Source organism: Palaemon carinicauda, chromosome 14 (genome assembly GCF_036898095.1).
Source record: "Palaemon carinicauda isolate YSFRI2023 chromosome 14, ASM3689809v2, whole genome shotgun sequence".
NCBI classification, from domain to species: Eukaryota; Metazoa; Arthropoda; class Malacostraca; order Decapoda; family Palaemonidae; genus Palaemon; species Palaemon carinicauda.
The window spans coordinates 44,977,221-45,000,458 of record NC_090738.1 but is presented as its reverse complement, the minus strand read 5'-3'; the positions used below and the strand labels follow the sequence as shown (position 1 = coordinate 45,000,458).

Genomic DNA, 23,238 nt, shown 5'->3' with positions numbered 1-23,238 from the left:
TGATGTCAGGACCCCCGTTAAAATTAATGATTGATCCACATGCTGAACCAGTAGCGGTACATACCCCTATACCCGTTCCCCTTCACTGGCAGGATGAGGTAAAACAAGGACTGGACCAGGATGTGAACCTAGGAGTCCTCGAACAGGTGCCCATAGGCGAGCCTGTCACATGGATGAGCCGTATGGTAGTTTGCGCCAAGAAGAATGGTAAACCACGTCGCACAGTAGATCTGCAAGCCCTCAACCTCCATGCCACTCGCGAAACACACCACACACCATCCCCTTTCCATCAAGCTCGTGCAGTGCCAGCAGGTAAACGTAAAACCGTCTTAGATGCCTGGAATGGATACCACAGCGTACCGCTACGGCCCGAAGACCGTCACCTAACCACATTCATCACACCATGGGGCCGCTACAGGTATTGCACGGCCCCACAAGGATACATAGCTTCTGGTGACGGCTATTCCAGACGATACGACGAACTGGTCGGTCATATCCCGAACAAAACCAAGTGCATCGATGACACGTTGCTCTGGGCAGACAACATAGAGGAGAGTTTCTTCCAGACAGTACAATGGTTAGATATTTGTGGTCATAATGGTATCATTTTAAATCCTGACAAGTTCGTTTTTTCAGCTAACACTGTCCAGTTTGCGGGGTTTGAAATCACACCAGATTGCGTCCGGCCATGTGAGAAATATTTGTCTGCAATACGCGATTTCCCCACACCAAAAAACATAACCGACGTGCGCTCCTGGTTTGGCCTCATCAATCAAGTCTCTTATGCCTTCTCTATGACCAAACGCATGACCCCGTTTCGTAACTTTTTGCGCCCTGGCAACCCTTTCTGTTGGGACAGACACATGGACACCCTTTTTGAGGAATCTAAAGATCACATAATCGACGAAATCAAGAGGGGCGTTCAGATCTACGATAAAGAAAAATCAACATGCCTTGCTACCGACTGGTCCAAATCAGGCATTGGGTTCTGGCTCACCCAAAAACACTGCCTGTGCACACCAACCCGGCCATTTTGCTGCAAATCGGGCTGGAAAACCACCTTAATTGGGAGTAGATTCACACACCCAGCAGAGTCTCGTTATGCACCCATTGAAGGAGAGGCCTTGGCTGTAGTGGAAGCCCTTAACAAAACCAGATTCTTCGTCCTTGGATGCCCTAGCTTGTTCATCGCAGTGGACCACAAGCCCCTACTTAAAATCTTTGGTGATCGATCTTTTGAAGACATCTCCAACGCTCGCCTTCGAAACTTAAAAGAAAAGACACTACGATACCGCTTCGAAATGGTCCATGTTCCTGGCACAAAACACAAAGCAGCCGACACGCTCTCACGACATCCCACAGGCAATGGTCCTCCAATGAAACTACGTTTGCAGGACGACATCGCATCCATGCACTCCTGCAGTGATGAAATAAAGGATGATATCGACTCTGCCCTGCAGTGTGCACACGTTACATCCCTGCAAACCCTTGGCTCAGTGACGTGGGACAAAGTTCAAACTGCAACTAACAGCTGCCCGGACTTTCAACATCTGATCTCACTGATTGAAAATGGCATCCCCGAGGCTAAGAATGACGTACCACCGCATCTCCACGAATACCATAAGTTCCGCCACGAATTGTATACTGTAGACGGTGTAGTCATCTACAAAGACAGAATTGTGATCCCCCCCACCCTTCGTAAACAAGTACTCCAAGCCCTTCATGCGGCTCACCAGGGAATCACCTCGATGACAGCACGAGCAGATTCGTCTGTATTTTGGCCCGGCATCTCTAAAGATCTCCAAGACACACGTATGAACTGTTATCACTGTAACCGCATTGCACCTTCCCAACCCGCCCTTCCCCCACATCCACAAAACCCTCCTGCCTATCCATTTCAGCATATTTGTGCCGATTTTTTCCACTACAAAGGACAACAGTACCTCGTTGTAGTGGACAGGTATTCAAATTGGCCTGTCATCGAACGCGCAGCAGATGGTGCCACTGGGCTTATCAACAGTCTACGGAGGATATTCGCAACATATGGAATCGCTGATGAGCTTTCTTCTGATGGTGGCCCAGAGTTCTCTGCAAAAATCACTCAAGATTTCCTTCAGGCTTGGGGGGTCGACCATCGTCTTTCCTCAACCTATTTTCCCCATTCTAATTGTAGGGCAGAGGTTGGCGTTAAAATAGCGAAAAGACTCCTCACCGACAACACTGGGCCCACAGGAGACCTGAACATCGACGCCTTTCAGCGCGCCGTCCTTCAATACCGGAATACCCCTGACAAAGAAACCAAAGTTTCTCCAGCTATGTGTATCTTCGGAAGGCCCATTAAGGATTTCATCCCCATCTTGCCAGGAAAATACAACCCCCATCCCACTTGGAGAAGCACCCTCGCACAACGCGAGGAAGCACTCCGGAATCGCCATATGAGAATGGCCGAGTACTGGACCGAGCACACTAAGCGGCCCCCGCCATTGAGAGTTGGCGACAACGTCCGCATCCAAAACCAGACAGGCCCGAACCCATTAAAATGGGACAAAACAGGCGTTGTGTCCGAAGTGCGTCAATTTGATCAGTACATTGTCAGGGTCGATGGCTCTGGAAGGGCTACTCTTCGCAACAGACAATTTCTGAGGAAATACATCCCTGCTATTCCAAGACGACCACGATTAACCATTGGATACCCAATTCCCCAGCACGAGAAATCACGTCAACGCCCATCATCGCCACCAGAACCTGATACAGAACCGCACTCTACTGATCGACTGGAAGTGCCACACCCTGCGCCTACATCTCCCACAGATGCCACACCACCCCCATCACCACGTCCTCAATCTCCCATAACACCTGTTCACCACCCACAGGCACCTGACGCAGCACTACATGATGCACACCCTGATGCCTCTCCTAATAATTTCTTTCAAGCTCCCCCAAGTGCCCTTCCGGATCGTCCTCAGAGGCTGCGCAAGAAGCCTGCCTACTTGACTGACTATGATTGTAATACGTATTGATTCGTTTTTGCAGACCAATACTTTTCCACCCTTTATTTATCTTTATGATATTATATTTTTCATTCAGCTATGCTCCATAGCCACATAGCTAATATGCTTTTATAAAGTAGTTTTCATATATTGCTCCAACATGTTCAGTTTTGTTTTTGAGTTTTCTTATTAGTACCCCAAAAAAAAACTTGGGAGGAGATAGAGGATTGTCTATTCATATCTGTTGTACATGTTATAATTATTATATGATCCTATTTCATTCTTGTGCATTATAGGATCCTATTTCATTTATGTGTATTGTGTCGTCTATACATTATGTGCATTATAGGATCCTATTTCATTTATGTGTATTGCGTCATCTATACATTGGCGCTCATTTGTGAGAATGTAAGCAAACAGTGTTTCAGTTTGGCAGCTCATTTACTCGCTGCGTATATGGTACAGTATTATTGTCTATAGACTTTAGTTAAACTTTATTATCTATTATATGCTAGCAGCAAATGGTTCATTAGCTAGCTGTGAATACTGTGAATTTACTAACTGACCCATATATGCTATTAGGTGTCAGTGTAATTTCATATTGAATTTATTTTGACTGCCGATGCAAATGCCATTTCATTTCTCATCATGCTATCTTTCATTGCAGATATTATCATTGTCATGTGATGCCTTCCAAGTGACAATAAACATTTCATGAACAAAAAGTGAATCTTATTTAGTACTATGTTGGTGTTTGCTGAACATTATCTTAAAGAATTCTGACTTCCTTATTGGATTGGTAGCTCTAGACCTTATAGTGGATGTCAGTGATGTGGTCTCTTGATTTCTTTTGAGTTGAACTCCTTTATAGTTTTCTTATTTTCAAAATATTTAAATCAACTTTAGAAAAACAATATGGAGTCTGATAATTCAAATTATATTTCCATCAATTTAGACCATTTAAGTCAAGAATGTTAAGTATTTCATATGACATTTCAATTTTATTTTAGATTCCATCCCCACCAAAGTGTGAGAGTTAGCAATATTAACATTAAGGGAGGTTCATAGAAATGAACAGAATTTTAATAACATTTCCATACTTGTCTGGTGTTCATATACATGGCCACCCTCCCCCTTATTTACTTGTGATGTCAAGGAATAGGGAATACAGTACTTTCAACTTCAAAACTGAATAACAAAGAACCCCTGGCACTTCACTTCTTCCCCAAAACCACCAGAGTGTCTTATTACTTTACTAGAGGCATGTGGCTATTGAAGGTAGGAAAATTTAATTATTTTTCTAATTTTGGGTAAACATTGATAAAATGAGCTTCTATAGAAGAACATCAGGTGTGTATAGAAATAAAAAATCATATCAAAATTCTGTTATTTGAATGTACTGTGAAGAGAAGCTTCAAGATAAATTAAACATCATTCTACATCTATAAACAGTAGAATATTATTCATTGATATAATGAAGCATTGCTTCCAATATGTAGCCAATAAAAGTTGCAGAAGTTATTAAAATCTATATGTGGACTTCATTTTCTTTGTTTTATCTTTATTCTTATTTCAACAGGCCTTAAAATACTAGAGAAATCATACCATGGGATGTTACTTCACAGTATCTATGGACTAAAACAATGATATGGAGAAATTAAGATACAACAATAGGTTTGGACAAACTTACACAAAAACCTTTAAGATTATAAAACAACAAATTTATCTTACCTTCATAATTTCTACATCATCTTTGTCTTGAAGCGAAACATAAAAGTTGGACTCTTTGTGGGATTTTCTGAGGGAAGCATGTTTCTTGCTACCCTTTGAAGCTGCTGAAATGAGATACCCAATTTAAATACAGGATAGACAACCTCAAAACACAACAAACATTAATGTGCAAAGGCTATGAAAATTTTTTAAAAAATTCTTTGTTTCATAGATACAAATGGTTTGATTTTACTAAGGCACAAAGCCATGTTGGGAAAATAAACTGTGAGATGACTATTTGCCTAAAATGACAGTGAACAGACAATATGCACACACAATGATGAACCCCTTGTTTTACCATCATAATGCTTTCATTTATCAACTGATTATAAAACAAATTTTATAAACATCATATGGGTAGTGAAGGAGGGACCTCTGAAAAAAGTTCACATCCCATTATATGTATGATCTTTGTTCCACTTCTATTTATGGGTCAGTTTTCTAATCCATGCTTCTTATCACAAAGGGCTTCCCCAATCTCTTTAATAGTTCATCCTTGTAGACATATTTCAAATATGGGATATTTCATAAAAAATGTTATTTTTATTAGTAAAATAAATTTTTGAATATACTTACCCGATAATCATGTAGCTGTCAACTCCGTTGCCCGACAGAATTCTACGGGAGGGATACGCCAGCTATCACAATACTAGAAGGGGGTGTACTCACCAGCGCCACCTGTGGCCAGGTACTACAGTACTTCTTGTTGACACCTCCTCAATTTTTCCTCGGTCCACTGGTTCTCTATGGGGAGGAAGGGAGGGTCAATTAAATCATGATTATCGGGTAAGTATATTCAAAAATTTATTTTACTAATAAAAATAACATTTTTCAATATTAAACTTACCCGATAATCATGTAGCTGATTCACACCCAGGGGGGTGGGTGAAAACCAGTGTACAAGATTAAAGGATAGCTAAGTATCCCGTATTTCATATAATCAGTTATCTCAAAATAACAATGAAATAATAAGTACCTGGTAAGGAAGTCGACTTGAACCGTTACTCTGCCTTTTTTTAAGTTCGTCTTCCTTACTGAGCGCAGCGTTCCTCTTAGGAGGCTGAATCAACTCAAAGGTGCTAAAGTATATAGGGCTGCAACCCCTACTAAAGGACCTCTACACAACCTCTAACCCAGGCGCTTCTCAAGAATGAATTGACCACCCGCCAAATCAAAAGGATGCGGAAGGCTTCTTAGCCTACCGTAACAACCATAAAAACAACAATAAAAGCATTCAAGAGAAAGGTTAAAAAAGGTTATGGGATTAAGGGAATGTAGTGGCTGAGCCCTCACCTACTACTGCACTCGCTGCTACGAATGGTCCCAGGGTGTAGCAGTTCTCGTAAAGAGACTGGACATCTTTAAGATAAAATGATGCAAACACTGACTTGCTCCTCCAATAGGTTGCATCCATTATGCTCTGCAGAGAACGGTTTTTATTAAAGGCCATCGAAGTAGCTACGGCTCTCACTTCGTGGGTCCTTACCTTCAGCAAAGCAAGGTCTTCCTCCTTTAAGTGAGAATGGGCTTCTCTAATCAGAAGCCTTATATAATACGAAACCCCATTCTTGGACATGGGCCTCGAAGGGTTCTTGATTGCACACCATAAGGCTTCTGATTGTCCTCGAATAGGTTTTGACCTATTAAGATAAAATTTCAGAGCTCTGACAGGGCAAAGAACTCTTTCTAGCTCGTTACCTACCATGTTGGAGAGGCTAGGTATCTCAAACGATCTAGGCCAAGGACGTGAAGGAAGTTCATTCTTAGCTAAGAATCCAAGCTGTAAAGAACATGTTGCAGATTCGGATGTGAACCCAATGTTCTTGCTGAAGGCATGAACCTCACTGACTCTCTTAGCTGTTGCAAGGCAGACGAGAAAAAGAGTCTTGAGGGTAAGGTCCTTGAAGGAAGCTGACTGGAGAGGTTCGAACCTAGGTGACATAAGGAACCTTAAGACTACGTCTAGATTCCAGCCTGGAGTGGGTAGACGACGTTCTTTAGTAGTCTCAAAAGACTTAAGGATGTCTTGAAGGTCCTTGTTGGAAGAAAGGTCCAAACCTCTGTGGCGGAGAACTGAAGCCAACATACTCCTGTACCCTTTAATCGTAGGAGCTGAAAGAGATCTCTCATTCCTAAGATGTAATAGGAAGTCAGCTATTTGGGTCACAGAGGTATTGGTAGAGGAAACTGCATTGGCTCTACACCAGCTCCGGAAGACTTCCCACTTGGATTGGTAGACTCTACGAGTGGATACCCTCCTTGCTCTGGCAATCGCACTGGCTGCCTCCTTCGAAAAGCCTCTAGCTCTAGCGAATCTTTCGACAGTCTGAAGGCAGTCAGCCGAAGAGCGTGGAGGTTTGGGTGCAACCTGTCTACGTGAGGTTGACGTAGAAGGTCCACTCTTAGAGGGAGAGTCCTGGGGACGTCGACCAGCCATTGTAGTACCTCTGTGAACCATTCTCTTGCAGGCCAAAGGGGAGCAACCAGCGTCAGCCGTGTCCCTTCGTGCGAGATGAACTTCTGAAGGACTTTGTTTATGATCTTGAACGGTGGGAATGCGTAAAGGTCGAGATGGGACCAGTTCAGCAGAAAAGCATCCACATGAACTGCTGCTGGGTCTGGAACTGGGGAACAGTACAAAGGAAGTCTCTTGGTCATGGAGGTGGCAAACAGATCTATTGTCGGCTGACCCCACAAGGTCCAAAGTCTGTTGCACACGCTCTTGTGGAGGGTCCATTCTGTGGGGATGACCTGATCCCTTCTGCTTAGGCGATCTGCTGAGACGTTCATGTTGCCCTGAATGAACCTCGTAACTAGGGTGATGTTTAGACCTCTTGACCAAATGAGGAGGTCCCTTGCTATCTCGTATAGGCTCCTCGAATGGGTCCCTCCTTGCTTGGAGATGTAAGCCAAGGCTGTGGTGTTGTCGGAGTTCACCTCCACCACCTTGCCTAGCAGGAGGGACTTGAAGTTCAATAGGGCTAAATGAACTGCTAGTAGCTCCTTGCAGTTGATGTGGAGCGTTTCCTGTTCCTCGTTCCACGTTCCCGAGCACTCCCGTCCGTTCAAGGTCGCGCCCCAGCCCGAGTCCGATGCATCCGAGAAGAGATGAAGATTGGGGGTCTGAATCGCCAACGATAGGCCCTCCCTGAGAAGGAGATTGGTCTTCCACCACAAGAGAGTGGTCTTCATCTCTTCGGTGACTGGGATAGAGACTGCTTCGAGAGTCAAACCCTTGTCCCAATGAGCTGCAAGATGGAATTGAAGAGGGCGGAGGTGGAGTCTCCCTAGCTCGACGAACAGGGCCAACGATGAAAGGGTCCCTGTGAGACTCATCCACTGTCTCACCGAGCAACTGCTCCTCTTCAGCATGCTCAGGATGCAATCTAGGGCTTGGCTTATCCTTGGGGCCGATGGAAAAGCCCGAAAATCCCGACTCCGAATCTCCATTCCCAGGTACACAATGGATTGGGAGGGAATGAGTTGGGACTTTTCTAGATTGACTAACAGACCCAGTTCTTTGGTCAAGTCTAAAGTCCAGTTGAGACTCTCCAGACAGCGACGACTCGTGGAGGCTCTCAACAGCCAGTCGTCTAAGTAAAGGGAGGCTCTGATGTCCGATAAGTGGAGGAATTTTGCTATATTCCTCATCAGATGCGTAAACACCATAGGAGCTGTGCTTAGGCCAAAACACAGGGCTTGGAATTGGTAGACAACCTTTCCAAAAACGAATCTCAGGAAAGGTTGGGAGTCTGGATGAATAGGAACGTGAAAGTAAGCATCTTTCAGGTCCAACGAGACCATCCAGTCCTCCTGCCTGACCGCTGCTAGGACCGACTTCGTCGTCTCCATCGTGAACGTCTGCTTGGTGACATAAGCATTGAGCGCGCTGACGTCCAGCACCGGTCTCCAACCTCCTGTCTTCTTGGCCACCAGAAAGAGACGGTTGTAGAAGCCCGGGGATTGATGGTCCCGGACTATAACCACTGCCTTCTTCTGTAACAGGAGCGACACCTCCTGGTGCAACGCTAGCCTCTTGTCCTTTTCTTTGTAGTTGGGAGAGAGGTTGATGGGAGATGTGGTCAGAGGGGGTTTGCGGCAGAATGGTATCCTGTAACCCTCCCTCAGCCAACTGACAGACTGTGCGTCTGCACCTCTCTTTTCCCAGGCTTGCCAGAAGATCTTGAGTCTGGCGCCTACTGCTGTCTGGAGAGGAGGAGAGTCAGTTTTTACCTTTAGAAGCCTTGGAACCTTTCCTAGACTTGCTCCTGGAAGAGTCTGGACGGGAGCTTCCACGGCTGGGGGCTCTACCACGAAAGGGCGGAATAAACCTCGTAGCAGGAGTATCAGCCACTGGGGTGCGATAAGTCCTGGGGACTGAGGTAGCAACCTTAGTCTTACGAGCCGATGAGGCCACAAGATCATGGGTGTCCTTTTGTATCAGGGCCGCAGACAAGTCCTTAACAAGCTCTTCAGGAAACAGGAACTTAGAGAGCGGAGCGAAAAGGAGTTGAGACCTTTGACAAGGTGTGATGCTGGAGGAAAGGAATGAACAAAGCTGCTCCCTTTTCTTAAGCACTCCTGACACAAACATCGAAGCAAGCTCGCCAGATCCATCCCTAATAGCCTTATCCATGCAGGACATTAAGAGCATGGCTGAGTCCTTGTCTGCAGGGGAGGTCTTCTTGCTAAGGGCCCCCAGGCACCAGTCTAGGAAATTGAACATCTCAAATGCTCTAAATACACCCTTTAGGAAGTGATCAAGATCGGAGAAGGTCCAGCAAACCTTAGAGCGCCTCATTGCTGTTCTACGAGGAGAGTCTACCAAGCTTGAGAAGTCGGCCTGGGCAGAGGCAGGTACTCCCAAGCCTGGTTCCTCTCCTGTGGCATACCAAACGCCCGCTTTGGAAGTGAGCTTAGTCGGAGGAAACATAAAGGAAGTCTTTCCTAGTTGTTGCTTAGACTGCAACCACTCCCCTAAAATTCTTAACGCTCTCTTAGAGGACCTTGCAAAGACGAGCTTAGTATAAGATGATTTGGCTGGCTGCATGCCCAGCGAAAACTCAGATGGCGGAGAGCGGGGGGTAGCAGAGACAAAATGGTCTGGGTATACCTCTCTGAAAAGAGCCAAGACCTTGCGAAAGTCAATAGGAGGCGGAGAAGACTTGGATTCATCCACGTCTGATGAGGGGTCCAGGTGTGCAGCCTCATCATCAGAAACCTCATCACCAGAGTGTAGCGAAGTGAGAGGTAAGGTATGCTGAACAGCAGAATCTGTACGAGCTGGAGCAAAAACGCTTGTGGTTTCCTCCTCAAGTCTCTGTTGAGGGAACACCTGAGGCTCAGGTTGCAAAGGCTGGTCAAAAGCAGTAGCAGAAGGTAGGCGCATGGGTGGAGGAGGCTGAGTCCTGGCATGAGTGTCTTGCCTCAAGGGTTGCGCTTGCTGTAAGGTGAGCGGATGCGCAGTAGCAAGTTCCTGAGGAACGAGTTGAGGTTCCTGAGGTGTGAGCTGCGAGAGTTGGGGTAGAGGCTGCGCAGAACGCATAACTTGTCTCGCGAGTTGAGGTTCCTGAGGCGCAAGGCTAAGGTGTTGATGCTCTCGCCTTGAGGAGGGTTGAGGTCGCTGCAGCGAGAGCTGAGGTGTCTGCCTCATGGATGGGAGAGGTTGTTGTACCTCAAGAGAGTGTTGCCTCACTGGTGGAACCGCAAGTGGAAGCGGAGGAAGTAAGGTATAAGCTTCCTGTTCCCATTGCTGAGGTTGCCTTAAGGAAGGCGGAGGTAGCTGCACACCACCGGAAACTGGAAACTCAGAACGTGGTAAGGTATCCTGAGGAGCCTCAACATCGTACGCCTGGCAGGCAGGACTGCGGTTAGGCGGAGCGATCGCAGGAGGAGGTGTAACCTTCTCAGCCTGACACTCACGCATCAAGACCGCAAGTTGTGACTGCATGGACTGCAGTAGAGTCAACTTGGGGTCGGCAGACACTAAGGTCTGCTGAGGTAAAGCCTTAACAGAAGAGATCTGTTGCGGCAGCACCTTACTCCTCTTAGGAGGAGTGCCTTCAACTGATGACTGCGGCGAGTCAGAGCTGATCCAATGACTGCAGCCAGGTTGTAGAGCTCTTGAGGTTTGGACTCTGCGTTTGAGAGGTCTTGAGACCTGAGTCCAACGTTTCCTCCCTGACAATTCTTCAGCAGACGAGTAAAAGACGGGCTCAATCGTCTGCGGGTGGGAGTGACGGTCTCTGGAAGACACGCCCGCAACCACCGAGGATACTTCTGTGCGCCGATCAAGGCCTGCCGAACCCTTTTGCCCTTCGACATTGCTTCTCCCCTGGGCTTGGGAGCTTGCAAGAGGTCCCGGACTGGGAGGACGACTGGCACGCACAGAAGTACCCTCACGCACCACACTGACACTGACACTAGCACTTGGCACTGCACTGACACTAGCACTCGTCACAGCACTGGCACTATCACCACCCACTGCACTCTTGACCTTAAGTTCCTTGACTTCGGCCATAAGAGACTTATGATCACTAACCACCGACTCCACTTTGTCACCTAAAGCCTGAATGGCACGCAAAACAACAGACATATCAGGTTGAGGGCAAATAGTAGGTTCGGGGGTAGCCACTACAGGGGGAGGAAAAGGTAGGGGATCATGAGGTGAGGAAAAAAGTGAAGAGCGAGAAGAACTTCTCCTAACTCTCTCTCTCTCTAACTTGGATGAATACTTAAGAAATCGGACAAAATCAAGTTCCGAAAGTCCGGCGCATTCCTCACATCGATCTTCCAACTGACAGGGTCTTTCCATACAGTCAGAACAAGCGGTGTGAGGATCTACCGAGGCCTTCGGAATACGCCTATTACAAGACCTACATCGTCTATGGGGTGGGGCTTGTGAAATGTCAGACATCTTGAATCAAAGAGTTAGCCAAGTGGGGATTCCAAATCAAGCAAAAAGATCGTTAACCATTAATCAGAACTAAATAATAGCTATCTAAGCTAATATAGAAGTTTTCCAGTACAGTAAAGCGACAGCCGAAATCTGAGAGAAATACTTCACCAAAAGCCGTGAAAATACTCCAAGATCATAAGCGTATCCCAGAACGTCTTGCCGGAAGCACGACAGAGGAAAAATTGAGGAGGTGTCAACAAGAAGTACTGTAGTACCTGGCCACAGGTGGCGCTGGTGAGTACACCCCCTTCTAGTATTGTGATAGCTGGCGTATCCCTCCCGTAGAATTCTGTCGGGCAACGGAGTTGACAGCTACATGATTATCGGGTAAGTTTAATATTGAAAAACACTTGTGCATTTTCAATGCTAAATAATTTAATAATAAATCCCTCAGTATTTTGCCCATGGCAATATAGCTGTCAGGTACACGACTTTTGGCTGGGGGCAAAATTTACACACCCAAAATATTTTTTTCTGTTCTTTGGTATGGCCAATTTATACCAGATATGAACTTAAGGTTTATTGCACTAGGTCAAGAATTATTTAACTTTTCCATGATGCAAGAAGAATATCTTTACAATGCTTACAGGTATTTAAAACAGCAAGGAAAACAGAAATATTGCAAAAAAAAGTAAGATAGGTTTTTAAAAACATTCATAAAAAAATATGATTATATTAGAGGGCTTTATTTTATATGAAAAGTGTGTAGAAATAGCTTATTTCACGCTGTATCAATGATTTTGATATAAATTTGAACGGTAATGAGTACGGTTCTGATTGATTAATAAATTATACATTTTTTACGGTGAGCAATGAGGTCATGTGTCAACATCATTATGTTGACGTTTTGTACCGTAACTAAGGAATGAAGATAGAAACTAAAAATTGCATTAGAGAGCTGAATGAATATTCTATATAACAGAAATAAACTGAGCAATCATAGAACAAAGATGGATAATACATTTTTATTTTTATGTAATAAAATTTATGAAAAAATATACAAAAAGAAGTGTTCAGATTTTTAAATTTTTTCTATGATGTAAAACTATAAAGAATGCCTTTTCAAATGGTATATGAAAGATGAAAATTACAAATATTTGTAAATGTACAAACACGGCAAGAAAAAACATTTATAAGAGCATCTTACCATTAACAACTTTTTTAACATTTTGTGAAATAAGTAATAAATAATGTTAAAAAAATAGTGACTGCAATAAAAAGCTGAATACTTCTCCTATATAATTTATCAACAAAATATATAGGTTTTGTCAGACACAAAATTAGCAATTGTAGAACAAATACAGACAATAAATCTTTATCTTTATGCAAATAGAGAGAGAGAGAGAGAGAGAGAGAGAGAGAGAGAGAGAGAGAGAGAGAGAGAGAGAGAGAGAGAGAGAGAGAGAGAGAGATTACTCGAGTGCCATATGTAGATGAGATCATAGTGAGGGGTACATTGAGATGGTTTGGGCATGCTCTTCGCACTCCCTAAGAGAGATTAGTTCACCAAACTTTTACATGGGCTCCACAAGGCCCTAGAAGAGTTGGAGGACCCACGCCTACATGGCTCAGGACTATTAAGCATGAAGTAGGAGATGATGAATGGAGAAGCATTGACTTAAAAGCCCAAGATAGAGACGACAGGCGAAATGTAAGATAGGCCCTTTGCGTCTTCAGGCATAGGAGGAGATAATGATGATAAATAAAATTTACAATAAAAATTTTATATCGAAATGTTCATATTCTTACATTCTTTAATACCATGCAAAAATACAAAGAATGATCATCCAAATGGTATATGAAACATGACAATAAATTATCAGCAAATGCATAAACACTACTACAAAAAATTATTCATGCGCTCGTAAAATTCTCATAGATAAGAGGGTCTTAACTCTTTTATCTCCTTTCAAAACAAAAAATTATTTCAAGACCAAGAGTTTACCCGAATTTTTTCACATTCTCTCTTTGGAAATTTATATGAGCATTTCATTAAGAATTAATCTTCTTTGCCTGTTAAGAACCACTCAGTATTATTTTGAAGCTTGCTAAGAATTGGATGCAAATCTCATAAAAACCTTGAAGGCTAAGCTTCATGATATTAAAAGTACAACTACACATCCTAATTTTAGTAGGAATCTTTCTTTGGAAAGAGTTTTATTGGTAGCTCATTGGCATACTAAGTTGGTGTTCGGTAAACATTATATCTACGAATACTGGTTTACTTATCAAGATTGCCAAGCTCTAGGTCCTATAGTTGTTACTGCCAATTGTTTTATTAAGTTTTTTAGTTCATTTATTTGACAATTATCTTATTTTAAAAAAATCTAGTTTCAGTTACATGGTCTTAGGGTTATATACTGTAGATAGGTAAGTAGAAAGAAGATATCGTTTAGAGACAATCTTATGTCCCACATTTTATACATGTTTGGATAAACAATCTGGATTCGTGTATTTTAAGCTGTATTTTGAGATAATCTTTACCATTAATCTAGACCAGTTGAGTCTAGAATTTTAAAATCTTATTATATTTTAGTTCTATAAATGATGATCTCTTTCTTTCACTGGTGTCCCACACCACCAATGTGTGGGTGTCAGAAATATGAACATCAGGGAGGTTCATAGAAATAAAAGGAATTTTAATAATATTCTTTTTACTTTTAAACTCTCCTGATATTTATATACTGTACTTGCCCGCTCTCCTCCTCAATGACTTGTGATGTCAGAGGATAGGGAATAGTTTTGACTTTGAGACCGAAATAACAAAAAGCCCCTGGTATGTTACTTCGTCGCCTCTTGTCATTAACCTCTATTGTGTCTCATTAAATTGCTAGACAGGAAGTTGGAGAATTTTTACATTAAAAAAAAATATACAGTTAAATGTCGATAAACCTGGCTTATAAAGAAGAAGGAATATAGTTAACATACAAATTAGGAATTGAAGAGATATTCACTTAATTTTCTTACATAGCTTTTGTTTAAATTCAATCATAAGATCTTTCATCCCTAACAAAAGTTAGCTAAATCAATATAAAAAAGAACAGTTTGGAAACTTCCAATACTGGTTGAGTTGTTTAAAAGTTTTATAAATAACCAAACACACATTATCTACTGTGGACGCAAAATGAAATCACCGACTTTATGCTATATCAATTAATTCAGGCTTGAATAAAATTTAATAGATATTAAACACTCCCAAACTCTACAGTTATATGTTTTCCCTGGATTCAATAAAATTCTTGAAGTCTTATCCTAATACCTCTTTCATATGCATATGCAGTATCCAATTTCATAAAAAAAAATCAAACGACAATAACTGTTAACTCACAGCATTATTCCAGCTCAAAACATGAATCTAACTGATAATCCCATATAAATTAAAACTATTTACCAAAACCCTTCTCATCATGCTAAAAACCTAGTATAATTAGTGTCATGTCTCATTCTTTATCAAAATCATATTGTATCTAAAAACTAAAATTATATCTATGGAAAAAGGCAGTACAGCAAAGAAAATAGAATCCATTAAATTATTCTGAGAACATATTTGACAATAGTCTTGCTGAAGTTTAAAGAGAACTTGTTTCATCAGTTCTTATTTACAGAGTTGTTCATTAAACTTAACATAAAAAAATGCTATCCAAAGAAGTTACTGGAAACTTTAAATGCTTCACCAAGATTTTAACTGTAAATTGACTCTTTACTTTCACTTACAGTAGAATATGGAATCTTTTATATGATAATATCCCAATTAGGCTAGTACCAAAATTCATAATATATACTGGTATATATATATATATATATATATATATATATATATATATATATATATATATATATATATATATATATATATATCTTTAGGCAAATAATCCCATAACTCGCAGATAAAATGCAAATCAAATCATCAAAAACATAATTATTGAAACAAAACTTACTTGATCCACCCTCTCCAGAGAGTTCCTCTTCTGTTGCATTGTCAGGAAAACAGAACTTCATCATTGTCTTGAAAAACTGGTAAGTAAGTGCTGGAATAAAATAACATAAAATTCAATAACTTGAAAGAAAATATAACATTTATAAGTACTTTTATATTTGGAAAATAAAAAACTCATTTTCTTTACTGTTTAAATATCAATATAATACACAAAACTTGAGTGTTAAATGTAACTTAAACTAGCAAAGGAATGAATATGACAATCTTGTCTTGAAGGGGAAGGTTTCTCCCATCCCCCTGTCCAATGCTCTTAACAATTCCCTTGGTTTGTAAGTCAGTGAAGTACCTGCAACTTTATTTATATATTAACATCTTAACCCTCTTTGGATTATTTCTCATAGTGTATAATGCACATGGCAAGGTGAACCCTATATAATTAAAACTTTCTAAGATGAGCTTTCAAGTAAAATGATCTGTCTGGCATGCTAAACACAGTGGAGTAATAGACTTTAAGATGAGTAGTGATTGATTATGTTGTAAAATATTCAATGTCGCCATTGTGGAAGTCCATATGTTAGCCTAAGTGTATTAAGAATTTCTACAGCTACTTATATATATTGTGAAAAATAAAATATAAGAGTCAATTCATTTGTTTTTCATCTATTGATTTCCCTTAAATCTTAACAAATAATCACAGGAAGGTCTTCTTTTTCCTGTGTTTTCTGTTAGCTGATCCTGTTACTACTAGGAAACTAGGCTGTATAAGTAACAAACATTCCTACAGCTCTTGTTACAAAATAAAATGGCTTGTACAATACGATATGTACCAAGAATTTTACAATTACTTGTACAATACAATAAGTTTTTGAAAGTTTAAGGATTCACATTTCATTTCCCATATATTTTAATGAACAGCCACTGAATTTATTATATATACTCATACACACAAAAACATACATCAAATTCAGATATTACTTTTCATCTAATTGTTATGTATTTATGAAACATAAGTTTCAGCAGGTACAAAATGTTTTACATACATCATTGTGAAAAAAGTATTTCATTTATTTTTGCCAAAGCTCTTCATTTAAGAATGAATATCCAGAAGTTCAAATGAAACACACACACACACACACACACACACACACACACACACACATATATATATATATATATATATATATATATATATATATATATATATATATATATATATATATTTTTTTTTTTTTTGGGGGGGCTCAAGCCATGACGTCCTGATGGAAGGTTCCTTCAGCATCTTCCTTGGGTATATTTAACTACAGGGATATTCCCAGAGAATTAAATTACAGGTTATCACAGAATTCTAACTTCTGGTGCGAGTACCCTGAAGGTTTCCCTCTAGGATATCGTATATCAACAGGGGACGTATGTATTAACACGCCACATAGCTATCTGCACCCTATATAGAGTTAACACTTCGATATGGAAAGGTGGAGAATAACTGGGGAGCCGTTCCACAGTTACACTCGTCCGTGGCTGCTTTTGGTACTCGAAACATAAACAAACGGGCGCCATTGTTAAATGACGTCACGTAAGTCCGTAACCTTCTGCCTGTAGCACCTTGCTTTGGTCGGATTTCCCTTTGTGCGATTTTCATCGACTTACATCGCCGTTATGTCTTTACCTTTAGCCTCGCCTTCTTCTGGAAAGTTGAGTACCAGGTCCCAGCATTGTTTAAATAAGCTCTAGCCGTAAAGTACCTTCTACTTTTTGTAAAATATTGTGTTTTATGGCAGAGCTGTGCCGTTCCCGGACGCGCCATTTTATGGCGTCGCTGTTCTTTTGCATGCCTTATTTAGCTAGCCAGAACAGCTTTATCCGGCCTCTTAACTAATTGATATTGTTAGTTATTTAGTCTTCATAGCTAGGAATTACGTACTGTATATCGTGTTTTTACGCTCATCTACTCGGTCGTCGTTCGACCCCATACTAGATCGCTAGCTTAGCCCCTAGGCTAGATAGCCTAGCACTTGTGTTCATGCATGATATATACCAGTGATCCTAGGTTAAGTTATGAAGATTGTGGCATTATTCAACATACTGTTAACTGTGATGTAAGTGTTTTCGCCTTCGGGGACCATATAGGGGATCGGTTTGATTGTATTTCTTTCCAACCTAACCTGAATGTAGGAACCCCTATATGCTCCCTAATCCTCTGCCTGCGCGCATTCCCTCTGTGTGGCCATGCTTCCCCTTCTATATAAGGGAATCTTGTCTACAATCAGAGTATTTATCGCTTCTCAGTCTACCCTAAGGGAATGATCCCCCCCTTAGGGTTGCGACCGAGAAATAAGGAACGGCTCTGCCCTTCCACAGTTGCATCTGGTTGGGTTACTCATCCCTTCCTGCAACTTGCGATGTGTCTTTCAGCCTACCTAGCCTAGGAATTAACTCTCCTTATCTAGGTTAGGCTTTGGGGGGGCTAGTTCTGTACTTTTATAGTTTGAGACGGTACTCCTGTACCAATCTCATTCTGGTTACCTAACATAGGCTAGGGAGCGTTCTCCCTATCCTTGGTGGCCGTTCTTGTACAGAGCCTCCACTATGAAAGACCCCTCCTCCTCTTCTCCCTCCCCACCTATCCCTTTGGTGTAGGCTTGCCTATACACATCTGTCCTTAGTCCTACAACTCCTCCTTGGGTGGAGTGATAGGGCTAACTTGATCTCCTGCTGAGCTGGCCGCTCTGGTACATATACCCTTCATAGCGTTCTATGGGGGTAGTCGCCGGCAGAGGTCCGGCCAGCGGGGGTTTCCCACTCTTGAGTGCACTCTAACCCTCCCTTGGGTTACCCCAGGCACCCGGCCGACTGCCGGCCCCCTGCCGCCGGATGTTAGGAGTATCTACTCCTTTCATGAGTGTACTCTCTCCGGAGGGATGCCGGAGGGGTATGTGGTCTTACCCCTCCAATCCCTCCTCACCTTTTTCTCCATCTTTCCTGGTGCCGGACCCTTGCCGCCTCTTCTGCCGGCGATATCGCCTTACCTCTGGTGACACTCTTTCATAAGATTCCCTCCCTCCTCTAAGTCGTCAGCCTTCCGTGTGCCGGAGGCTGCCGCCTTCCGTCGGCATACAGCCAATGTCTCACCCCTCCCTTTACCTAGTAACAGCTGGCCGACCTTCGGAGCCGGCCACCGGCGTGCCGGCATTGGTTGCCGGCGGTCTAGGTATACAACCATATACATAATTATCTTATGAACTGATCCAAGCTCACCAGGCCGTCAGCCTTCGGCCGGCGACCCGCCGCTGTGCCGGCGGTCGCCACGATGGTATTATATTTAGATACTCAATGTGTCTGTCTTGATGCCTTCCACCCTGCTGGACCGGCCTCCGGCGTGCCGTCGATCTGCCGGCACCCTCCGGAGACGTCAAGGGACATGCACCCCTTCTCATACCTGCCGACAACATGTCGACAGTCATCACACTGCAGCCAGATGGCTTAGCCACTTCTATATATAGGTATTGTCTTACCATCTAAATCTGTTTCTGTGCTGTCTGATTGCTCATTACAATATTCCAGCATACTCTGTGTGTCTTAGTACAGCCGATTGCCGGAACCTATATCTAATAAGGGGTCTCCTATTCCCCTTCTATCCCAGGGAACTGAGTGGTCTCAGCCCCTGATACACCTCGCAGGCAATTTCTGTTAGAGGCTTAGCTTCTACCCACCACGGCTTATCCATATGGATTTCCGCTTTGTGACCGTCGACCACAAAAGAAATTGCCTAATGATAAGGTTACGGTAACCGACTGGGTGGGATTCACAAGTATGTGTCTATCTACTTCCTTTCCCGCTCTCTACTCTCAGGCATTATATTACTTATGAATTATTTAATGCTTAAAAACTTAGATTAAGGTATCTTAAATTTAGAGTAATGCAAGTCATTCTTATGCCTTCCATGTACTCATGATCTCCTTCTTTTACAGGAGGAGTATATGAAGTGTGAAAGCAACTTTTGCGGAGTGAAGCGCTCGGACTTCTACGGGCACAAGGCGTGCCGGACCCACGCCCCCTGCGCCGCCAAGAAAGGCGACCTGAAATACTGGGACCCGCAGCACTGTACTGTCTGCAAGAGTCGTCTGGTCGAAGCGTTCGACGATCCTCCTTCAGCGGAGGCAAGGGACAACGCTCGAGAGACGCTACGCAAGTGGGTGCGTGGTTTCCAGAAGAATGCCACCGGACCGTATCTCGCCAGCGAAGATTTGAGGGCCTTGCTGTTTCCAAAGGCATCTAAAGACTCCATGGTCCCCAGTGATCAGATCCCCACCGTCCAGATCGTGGTGGACCCTGATATTGTCATGGCCCAGTCCATGTATGAGTGCCACTTAGATTCCGACAACGTGGAACGTATGTCGGATGTGTCGGAAGGGACGGAGAGGAACCTCATGGGCGAGGAGCTCGACTATGAGGAAGATCAGGTGGAATACCCTGATTCGGAGCATGAGGTCGCTCCCAAGCCTACTCCCGCATCGACTCCTGCACCGGCCGAGGAACCTGTTTCTTCGACTTCTGCCACCCCGGACCCTCTTCCATCAGGCACTCAGGAGGTCTTCAAGATGCTTGAAGCCCTCATGGAAAGAAAACTTCGTGAGACCCATGAGCTATTCAGGTCTAACCTAGGAAGTTTTAAACAACCGAAACGGATTTCGGTTAAGGACCTCCCCTCTTGCTCGGATACTAACCCATGGAGGTATGCCGAGCATATGCCAATCACGACTGGTAAGATCTTCATCAGTGAGAAGGTCGGCTCGATCTTGTTGGAAGAAGTGGAATTCTTCCCAAATTTCGAGGCTTATCCGGACTGTTACGTCCGGCTCAGGTCCGAACCAGCCTCAAAGGAAGAGACCGAACCGAAGGAAGTAATCGTGTTCGATCTCGCGAAGGCCCAGGCTAGCCAGTGCGGTGAAGAGTAGGGGTTTCACCAACTCCAAGATGCCGGCGCTCAATAAGAAGCACCCAACCTTCGTTGCGCCGAACGATGCGACCTTCCCCTTTATAGAAAAGGCCTTCACTGCGGTCTTGAAAGCAGTGGAAGAAGGGAAACCTTGCCCTGTACTGGAGGAGTGCAGACCCTTCTCCCTTACTGTCCCCCCTGATGATAGACACTGGAAAGACATCCAGTCAACCTTCACAGTGGGGAAGTTAGAGCCTGATGTAGCCGGTCGTCAGTTCAATGAGGACCTCCCAAGGCTAAATGATCACCTCCTTTGTAGGGAACAGGATACGAAGGAGAGGCTTGCCGCATCGCTATCCCTCCAGGTACAGCTCGAACTTATGGCCGGAGACACTAGAATCCCGGACTTCTACATGGTCCTAGCCAAAACACATTTGGCAACAGTGACGAAGGACCTGTACAGCTTCACTAGGGCTCGCAAAGCCTGTCGTGAATTCGTGTTTGCCAGCGCGACGGTAAAACACGAACCCCGGAGGCTGATTTCCTCCAATATCTGGGATAAATATCTCTTTCCCTCTTCCCTGGTGAAAGAGATTGCTGACAAGGCCGCCACGGAGAACAGGAACCTTCTCCACAAGTGAGGCATGTCAAAGAAAAGGAAATCCTCTCTGGACGATGTCCCTCAACCTAAGAGGAAGTCCATGAAACCGAAACCCCAGCAACGTCAACAGAGACGGCAATTTCCGGGTTCCGCTACTCCCCAAGTGGCAGCACAGCCACAGCAGACCTTTCAGTTGGTCACCCAGCCGGTGGTGTCGCAGTCACCGGTCTTTACCCCTGCATTCGAGCAACATGCTACTACCTTTCGTCCCAGAGGTAGGGGCTCAAGCAGAGGTTCCGGCAGAGATTCGTCTCGCCGCCCCTCCAGAGGCAGAGGAGGAAGGGGAGCTAGCGGCCGAGGTGGCAAACCCTCGGGACACCAGAAGCAATGAAGTGCTTCCGGTGGGAGGAAGACTCCGCCAATTCCAGGATCGTTGGACCTTCGATCCCTGGGCACACAGCATCGTCAAGAAGGGACTAGGCTGGAGCTGGACGCAACCACCCCCAGCCTTCCAGCATTTCTTCCAACAGTCAACCCCCCTCCTGGAAGAATACGTCCTAGAACTCTTGAACAAGAAGGTGATCAGGAGGGTAAAGTCAACCAGGTTCCAAGGGAGACTATTTTGCGTTCCCAAGAAGGACTCCGACAAACTCAGAGTCATTCTAGACTTATCCCCCCTCAACAAGTTCATTGCGAACAACAAGTTCAAGATGCTGACTCTCCAACAAATAAAGACCCTTCTGCCTCAAGGGGCCTACACGGTCTCCATAGACCTGGCGGATGCCTACTGGCACGTTCTGATGAATCATCCCGCTTCCTCCTACCTAGGATTTCGACTCCAAAGGAAAAGTTACGCCTTCAGGGCCATGCCCTTCGGGCTCAACATGGCTCCACGGATCTTCACCCTAGTGGCTCCCAAGTGGCCCCGGAGCAATTGGTACCCCCTGGTCCTGGAGCTGCAGCCCACGCTGATCCCCCTCCCGGGCCCAGTTCTCTCTCAGCAAGTACAGAAGTCGACTGTCTTCGCTTCATCACTGAAAGTCAGGGACCTTCATCTCATGATTTTCTCTCCCTGGCCGCAAAGAAAAGGTTTGGGATCTCGAAGAAAAGTCTAGACTTCCTCGAGGAATACAAAACCGAATCCACACGACGGCAATACGAATCTTCCTGGAGAAAGTGGGTCTCGTTCGTCAAAGCAAAAAACCCTACGGAAATCACCATTGATTTTTGCATGTCCTTCATTCACCTTCATGGACAAGGCTTAGCGGCCAACACGATTTCTACCTGCAAATCGGCTTTGACTAGATCACTACTGTACGCTTTCCAGATTGATCTGTCCAGCGATATCTTCAATAAACTGCCAAAGGCATGCGCTAGACTATGCCCAGCACCTCCGCCAAAACCTATCTCCTGGTCCCTGGACAAGGTGCTCCATTTTGCCTCTAACCTGGACAACGATTCGTGCCCTCTCAAGGACCTGACTCAAAAAGTTATCTTCCTTTTTGCTCTCGCCTTGGAAGCCCGAGTCAGCGAAATAGTGGCATTGTCAAGAGACGAGGGTCATATCCTGTTCGCAGATACAGGAGAACTTACCCTCTTCCCTGATCCGACGTTTCTCGCAAAAAATGAATTACCCACCAAGAGATGGGGCCCTTGGAGAATCTGCCCCCTGAAGGAAGATGTCTCTCTATGCCCCGTGGAGAGTCTTAAGGTCTATCTTCAAAGAACTTCAGACTTCGGTGGAGGTCAACTCTTCAAAGGAGAAACATCGGGCAGTGACCTGTCACTGAAACAACTAAGAGCGAAAATCACCTACTTCATTCGCAGAGCGGATCCTGACAGTACACCCGCAAGTCATGATCCTAGAAAAGTCGCGTCTTCTCTGAATTTCTTCCAGAGCATGGATTTCGAAAGCCTCAAGAGCTTCACAGGGTGGAAATCGTCGCGCGTTTTCTTCAAGCACTACGCGAAGCAAGTGCATGAAGTTAAACATTTCGTGGTAGCCGCAGGTAGTGTTATGAAACCTGCCGTTTAACTCTGCATAGA

General features: G+C 44.0%; 2 protein-coding genes across 3 annotated transcripts in view; one reads left to right on the top strand and one right to left on the bottom strand.

The window, feature by feature from the left end:
* LOC137653565 (protein hobbit-like) overlaps window positions 1-23,238 on the top strand; it is a 572,883-nt gene that overhangs the window by 432,712 nt on the left and 116,933 nt on the right.
* The window catches only part of LOC137653563 (protein hobbit-like), a 107,058-nt gene that overhangs the window by 52,396 nt on the left and 31,424 nt on the right, over window positions 1-23,238 (bottom strand). The window contains exons 4-5 of one of the 2 annotated variants that reach the window (XM_068387070.1): window positions 15,657-15,746; window positions 4,722-4,825 (exon numbers count right to left, since the gene is read on the bottom strand). In XM_068387070.1, coding sequence (XP_068243171.1) covers window positions 4,722-4,825; window positions 15,657-15,746 — 194 coding nt within the window. The remainder of the gene's footprint in view (window positions 1-4,721; window positions 4,826-15,656; window positions 15,747-23,238) is intronic. The other variant, XM_068387071.1, reaches the window with a different exon arrangement.